Below are 8,067 nucleotides of genomic sequence, written 5' to 3'. Positions count from 1 at the left end.
ATATATATATGCGCAAACAGGTTTATATATATATATAAATATATATATATATATATATATATATATTTATTTATATATATATATATATATATAAACCTGTTTGCGCATCACACATAAATAAACAAACATTTATGCTAGATGCGATTAATCGATTTGACGGCACCAAGATATATACATATATATATATTTATATATTTTTTTTTTCTTCTTTTATATATCTTTAGATTCCTTATGTATATGAAGTGCACATAATCACAGAATAAATCATTGTAGGCAAAGTTTCTTTCGCTCGACTGATGAATACCTAAATTATTTCAGGGTACACCTGCGTGTACTAATGCGTAATATGGTATGAAAGTATAAGAAATTCACAAATAGAAAAAAGCATTTAAGAGGCCACTTGCCAAGACATCCTTTATACGATAATACAAGGGGGGAGCTAAATGAATTATTATTTAAGCCAAAATAAAAATCAATTAAACTAAGAAAATCATAGCTGATGGATAATCATTTACATGTCTAGAAAAGCATTTAAAAAAACATAAAAAGTCAAGATGTGATAATATGACAGAGGAAACGAGACCCAAGAGAATATGACGCAACGCACATGATGGAAAGAAACTCGAGAAACACATTTGAGAGTCCGTTCATTCAATATCCTGGCGTACTTACCGTCACAAAATCATTCTGCTCACACTAACAGCTTTTCCTTTCACTGCAAAAATGACCTGGACTGTGATGAAGCACCTACTAGGCCACTTACTTAAAGTCACAGTTTGCACGCTGCAGGCTGATATTTACATGTGGACCGTGACATCAGCTCTGTGTGTCATTAGCAGGACGATTATAGCAAGCCTATATGGGTCGCAGGTGCGTTTCCAACCCCGTTACCAAAAAAACAACCGCGTCTTTCTCGGTAAATCTACATCGGCTCGTCACAAGAATAAAGATTAATAATCCGTCACCTCTAGAAAGCCTTCCCCCTCTCAAAATTAGCATAGCAAAGTACCATAAGCAATGAAAAAACTGCGGATCGGGGTCATGACTGGAGTTTTCTAATTGAAATGAATATCTAGCTGTTAAAAATGTAAATGCAGTCATTTAAAAATGTCGTGGGTCACAGAGGGAAAGGAAAACGATATCTTATATCTCTGCTGGTGAAGACACTTACTTTCAAGCATACGAGTTGGCTTAAAGAAGTTCATGCTGAAAAATAAGGATATGATTTGTTTGCTCTCCGTTAACGCGTGCGTCAGTCTTTGAGACCACGGAGAAGTTCGCACATGCCGGAAAAGCATTTTTTTTGTCCCCTGGCTGATGGACAGTTGATGTCCACTCAGTGAATATTGTACAGAACACAAAGCAAGCCTGTGGCCTTGATTCATTCACAATAATAAATTAAAGCCGTAATAAATAACGTTGTTTGTCCGTGTGTGTGTGTTTGTGTGTACGCATGTGGGTTCAGGAGGCAGTCGTCCACTCAGGATGCAGTGTAGAAAGGAGGAGGAGGGGCTTAAGCCGAGGAGGGGCGTGTCCTCGGCGTGTCCGTTTCGATTTGTCAGATGGTGAAGGGCAGCAGCCGGCTTCATGTTGTTCGAGTGAAACGGCGTCTCCGCTGCGCTGCGGGTGGGGGGTGTGAAACCACCAGGAAAAACATCCATCTGCCGTAACATTTACTTCATTTTTCATTCTTCATTCACAAAGTCTATAGTGTGTCTCACTGTATGTTTTCCAAAGTGGACATCTGCTCCAGAGTCAACATCAACTGTCCATGCTATGGCATTCTACAGGAGAAATTAAAAACAGAGAGACCAAAATGACAATCAAGTCATCTTTCCAACACGTGCCATTCAATTCAGCTTAGTTTAAAGTGCCCCTGTTATACTTTTTCAGATATCACCTTTCATATAGTGTGTAATATAACTGTTTGTGAATGGAAAAGGTCTGCTAAATTTTAAAGATGAAGTGCAGATAAATAGAGTTCTTGTCTCCTAAAAAAAAATGCTCTCACTTCCGGTTACACACATACGTAAACAACGTAACATTTGCATAATGCCAGCCACTGTTACACTGATGTGACGTTATTTAGTGTAAGTGATCAGTCCCATATTACTTTTGTTTTGTCTACTGTACACAGGCCACCATACAGACTTTATCAAAGAATTTGCTGATTTTCTATCAGTTAGTACTAGCTGCAGATAAAGTACTAATAGTTGGTGATTTTAAAGCAGCACTTGTTAACTTTTGCTCTCAGGGTCTCCCTACAGTTTGGAAAAAATAATGTCCTCAACTACTGTCGTAAGCTCTGTCATCCTACAACAGGGGATGCCATCGCGCGTGCATTTGTTGACATGACAGCCCTGATAGCCCTGAACTAGTGATGCGTGGGTCATCTCATAACCCGTGGACCCCGTATGTCTATTTAATGGTCGCGGGTGCGGGGTGGGTTGTAAAAATATATACAGTGGTGCGGGGCGGGCCAAATAACTTCATAAAAGCGGCCCTGCGCTTAAGCGGTGCAGCACTAACAGTTCCCCTGCACACTGCAGGAGGAGTTCACGTGCAGCTGTTCTTCTGGCGGCGCGTGTGAAATGTCTTCATCCCAGGTACAGTCAGTGGCATATGTTTCAGCATGTCATATGAATATAATTTCATGGGTTTTATTTTTTTCAAACGCCAAATAATCGCGATGCTCACGTTTACAAGCCAGCGTCATTATAGTAGTCTATTGGTTAGCGTTTTACAGAATCTATATGATACTTCAGTTCAATGTTTGAGTGGTAGGTAATCACCATAACAGCATCGGTCGGGCACGCCTCCTTCAGCTCACGCCGACGAGCAAACGCTGGTCACATGTTGATCCTCTTCCTGGCTTTAATCCCATCACTTTTTCGTTTCCTCTTATTGCTTTTCTCCAACAAAACCTTTTCTTTCTTATTTGTCTGCTGCTTCAGACATGACTATAATATCCGACGAACAAAGTTGGGCTCGCACGTCCGAATGTAAGGAAGTGTGGGTGTTGGTGGAAGTGACGTATATGCCGTAAAGCAGTCGAATTTTGTAGTTCTTTTTGTTCTCGGGTTACTACCCGAAACCCGAAGTTTAAAAGTACGATTAAAAAACGATACAGACCCCATCAGGCTATGGCAGACGTGTCATTCAACCTATTGTAAGTCGATATATCATCACAAGAGTCTTGAAAATAGATTATGAAGGTTGAAAAGTTACCTAGTGCTGATTTAATACCCATGTAGACAATGAAAAATACACACTGGGATTGGCATTTAGAGACATTTTAAACTCTATTAGAGTTAGGCAACACGTGTCAGGACCCACTCATCGTTGTTATCATGCTTTTGATCTAATCTTAGATCATTGTTGATGCCGTTGAAATTCTGCAGCAGAGCGATGACATCTCAAATCATTATCTAGTCCAGGGGTGGGAAACGTTGATCCTGGAGGGCCACTCTCTTGCAGAGTTTAGCTCCAAGCCTAAAAAAACACTCACCTTCCTGTAACTTTAGTAATCCTGGAGACCTTGATGAGCTTCAGATGTGTTTGATTAGGGTTGGAGCTAACCTCTGTAAGAGAGTGGCCCTCCAGGATCAACGTTCCCCACACCTGATCTAGTCTCCTGTATACTTTATCTAGATAAGGCTGCAAAGCCATTTCCTTATTACAAATATAGTAGAACTATCACTTCTACCAGTAAAGGTTGATTTATATATAATCTTCCTGATCAGTTTAATGTCCTCAGCATCCCAGATAGCTTAGAAGAACTCAATGTTGCAACAGAAACTATTGAATCTCTCTTTTCCAGCACATTAGAGACAGTTGCTTAAACAGCACTTAAAAAAGATTAAAGGTGCAGTGTGTAGTTTTTATGAGAATCTATTGACAGTAATGCAATATAATATACATAACTATGTTTTCATTGGTGTATAGAGACCTTACATAATGAACTGTTATTTATTTATTACCTTAGACTGAGCCATTTCTATCTACATACACCGCAGGTCCCTTTACAGTGAAGTCGCCATTTTGCGCAGTCATATTTCTACGGTAGCCCTAAACGGACAAACTGCTCTACAGAGCGCTAGTCACTCTCAGCTCACTGTGACATATTTGTCCTTTGTCGGCCACTGTAGATTTTTCTATGTGCCTTGAAAGGGAGGGGTGAGAGGTGGACGATTGCAATTTGCAACCTCATTGCTAGATGCCGCTAAAATGTTACACAGTGCCCCTTTAAGGAAAATAGTCAGATGCCATGGTACAACGAGCACACTTGGGCCCCCAAGAGAGCAGACCGAAAAATGGAGCGCAGCTTGAAGAAAATAAAACTACACGTTTTTTTGCGCATTTCGTGGAAAGCATTACTGAATACAGAAAGGCCTTACAAATGCTAGATCTGCCTATTTTTCGACTCTCTTAGAAGAAAACAGACACAACCATAGCTATTTATTTGATATTTCATGGCTGAATTAACAAAATATATAAAGCTTCATCCCCAGACGTTTCCAAACAGCACAGCTGTAATGACTTTATGAACTTCTTTGATAATATTAGAGATAAAGTTAAAACCATCTACTAAAGCATCACATCAGAGAGTGCATTGTAATGTCACTAAATTTCATTCATTCATGTCTCTGTACCAACAAAGCTACTGAAAGAGATGCTTCCAGGGATGATGGATCCTCTTCTTAAGATCATTAATTCTGTTTTAAGCTAGCCTCTAATCTAAAAAAAACAAAAAAACAACTCGATCCAAAATAATGAGTCAATTAGAGGCCATTCTCGAATCTACCCTTTCTGTCAAAGATACAAGAAAAGGCAGGAAGGAAGAGCCAACTATCTATTGTACTACTATCGACCACAAAATTATTTTGAATTGACCAGGGGTCTCAAACTCAATTTACATGTGGGCCGCTGGAGGTAGACTCTGGGTCAGGCTGAAAAAAACCTAAAACTACAGCACAACTGATCCAATCTTCTTAATCTTTATTATTAACAGTTCTTCAACATGAATGTTTCTTCTGTACATTAACTGTTCCTCTGAATTTGAACATTCCTTTCTGAACATGAATGGTTCATATAGGCTTGTCTTGCCAACTAATTTTTTTTAAATATTTTTAAATATAGCCTATAGAAATTAAATCATTATGTAATACTGAAATAATAAATGTTTTTATTTTTATTTAAAATAATAGACTTAATTCAAAGCAAAGCCATAACCAGGTCAAACAAACAGTGAACACAATTCTAGGTCTAATTCTAGTTGGGAAATCTATTTGCAAACAATATTTTGCATTAATTTGCATCAAATATATAATTAGTCCCGAGATTCTTCGCATGTTTGATTAAAGGTGCCCTGGAATGATTTGAAACGATATGTTAAATCGTTCTCTGATATCTACATAGAGGGTATGTGGCTTATTTAAGGGCAAAAATTGTCTAGATACAGTTATACAGGTCCATTTACAAGACTAGAAATTGTCTCTAGGATGTAATGCTCTGTTTTGGCCTTATTTGGAAGTCATGAATATTAATGTTGAGCTCTGCTCTGATTGGCTTATTTCAGCAGCTCACAGCTCTCAGCAGTTCAGCAAAGCAACTCGTGAGTCCTGACCGTCCTGACAGAACACAGACTGACTGAATGACACTTTAAGCAGAACATCTCAAATGGAGATTGATAAAATGCAGCTTACTTGCTTATTGGTGTTTTCAGATCATCCGCGCGCGAGAAAGAGCTCGCGGTCGTGCGGTTGCCAGATTTCAGTAATTAAATTCCCCAAACACAGCTTTTCTATGAAAAGAAACCCATATCCACTCCGGTATTTACCTAAACATGTCCAATCTGGCAACCATATGCACACAAGCTCTCTCTCGCGCGCGGATGATCTGAAAACATCAATAAACAACTAAGCTGCATTTCAGCAATCTCCATTGACTGTCGTTTTATCTTATATGGTGGGAAAGGTGACGTTTGCTAGAAGGATCGAGTGAACGATCTAAGCAAAGTATCTACGGTTGTATTTTGTATTACAAAATAATATTACCCTTTGTCATTAGACACACTATTTAGTTTTGTATGGGACTTGGAGTTTCCTGTTGTTACTGTACTAGCATCTTGTGTTATCAAGACAATGCGGTCTCTCTAAGAAACTTTCAATTTAATCAGAAATTGTTTAAACAGCTAGTCAATATTTTATTACTGCTTGCAGGAATATAGTTGTAATTGCCCCTTTCTTCAGTTTAAGACGCTGAGTGAAGCTTGCTTGAAATGGGCCGAGAAAACGAACGAGTGATCTTCGAGTGTCTTGTTTACCATCAGTAGATTCGGCTTGTTTGGACAGATGCAAATGTTGGGGGCGTGCATATACAGTATTGTTCAAAATAATAGCAGTACAATGTGACTAACCAGAATAATCAAGGTTTTTCGTATATTTTTTTATTGCTACGTGGCAAACAAGTTACCAGTAGGTTCAGTAGATTCTCAGAAAACAAATGAGACCCAGCATTCATGATATGCACGCTCTTAAGGCTGTGCAATTGGGCAATTAGTTGAATTAGTTGAAAGGGGTGTGTTCAAAAAAATAGCAGTGTGGCATTCAATCACTGAGGTCATCAATTTTGTGAAGAAACAGGTGTGAATCAGGTGGCCCCTATAAGGATGAAGCCAACACTTGTTGAACATGCATTTGAAAGCTGAGGAAAATGGGTCGTTCAAGACATTGTTCAGAAGAACAGCGTACTTTGATTAAAAAGTTCATTAGAGAGGGGAAAACCTATAAAGAGGTGCAAAAAATGATAGGCTGTTCAGCTAAAATGATCTCCAATGCCTTAAAATGGAGAGCAAAACCAGAGAGACGTGGAAGAAAACGGAAGACAACCATCAAAATGGATAGAAGAATAACCAGAATGACAAAGGCTCAGCCAATGATCACCTCCAGGATGATCAAAGACAGTCTGGAGTTACCTGTAAGTACTGTGACAGTTAGAAGACGTCTGTGTGAAGCTAATCTATTTTCAAGAATCCCCCGCAAAGTCCCTCTGTTAAAAAAAAGGCATGTGCAGAAGAGGTTACAATTTGCCAAAGAACACATCAACTGGCCTAAAGAGAAATGGAGGAACATTTTGTGGACTGATGAGAGTAAAATTGTTCTTTTTGGGTCCAAGGGCCACAGGCAGTTTGTGAGACGACCCCCAAACTCTGAATTCAAGCCACAGTACACAGTGAAGACAGTGAAGCATGGAGGTGCAAGCATCATGATATGGGCATGTTTCTCCTACTATGGTGTTGGGCCTATTTATCGCATACCAGGGATCATGGATCAGTTTGCATATGTTAAAATACTTGAAGAGGTCATGTTGCCCTATGCTGAAGAGGACATGCCCTTGAAACGGTTGTTTCAACAAGACAATGACCCAAAACACACTAGTAAACGGGCAAAGTCTTGGTTCCAAACCAACAAAATTAATGTTATGGAGTGGCCAGCCCAATCTCCAGACCTTAATCCAATTGAGAACTTGTGGGGTGATCTCAAAAATGCTGTTTCTGAAGCAAAACCAAGAAATGTGAATGAATTGTGGAATGTTGTTAAAGAATCATGGAGTGGAATAACAGCTGAGAGGTGCCACAAGTTGGTTGACTCCATGCCACACAGATGTCAAGCAGTTTTAAAAAACTGTGGTCATACAACTAAATATTAGTTTAGTGATTCACAGGATTGCTAAATCCCAGAAAAAAAAAATGTTTGTACAAAATAATTTTGAGTTTGTACAGTCAAAGGTAGACACTGCTATTTTTTTGAACACACCCCTTTCAACTAATTGCCCAATTGCACAGCCTTAAGAGCGTGCATATCATGAATGCTGGGTCTCATTTGTTTTCTGAGAATCTACTGAACCTACTGGTAACTTGTTTGCCACGTAGCAATAAAAAATATACTAAAAACCTTGATTATTCTGGTTAGTCACATTGTACTGCTATTATTTTGAACAATACTGTAAATGATCCCCAGCGCTTGCGTCACGGTTGGCCTTATGTTGAGAAGCACTTTTTTTTTC

General features: G+C 39.0%; 1 protein-coding gene across 2 annotated transcripts in view; it reads right to left on the bottom strand.

Annotated features, from left to right (window-relative positions):
- Positions 1 to 437: 437 nt before the first annotated feature.
- The window catches only part of wdr26a (WD repeat domain 26a), a 41,931-nt gene continuing 34,301 nt past the window's right edge, over positions 438 to 8,067 (bottom strand). For both annotated transcript variants that reach the window (XM_067449352.1, XM_067449351.1), the window contains exon 14: positions 438 to 1,784. Coding sequence is in view for 1 of the 2 variants with exons in the window: in XM_067449351.1 (XP_067305452.1) it covers positions 1,762 to 1,784 (23 nt within the window). In the remaining variant the exon portion in view is untranslated. The remainder of the gene's footprint in view (positions 1,785 to 8,067) is intronic.

Source organism: Pseudorasbora parva, chromosome 7 (assembly GCF_024679245.1).
Source record: "Pseudorasbora parva isolate DD20220531a chromosome 7, ASM2467924v1, whole genome shotgun sequence".
NCBI lineage: Eukaryota > Metazoa > Chordata > Actinopteri > Cypriniformes > Gobionidae > Pseudorasbora > Pseudorasbora parva.
The sequence above is the reverse complement of the archived record's forward strand: the minus strand, read 5'-3'. Positions and strand labels throughout refer to the sequence as shown.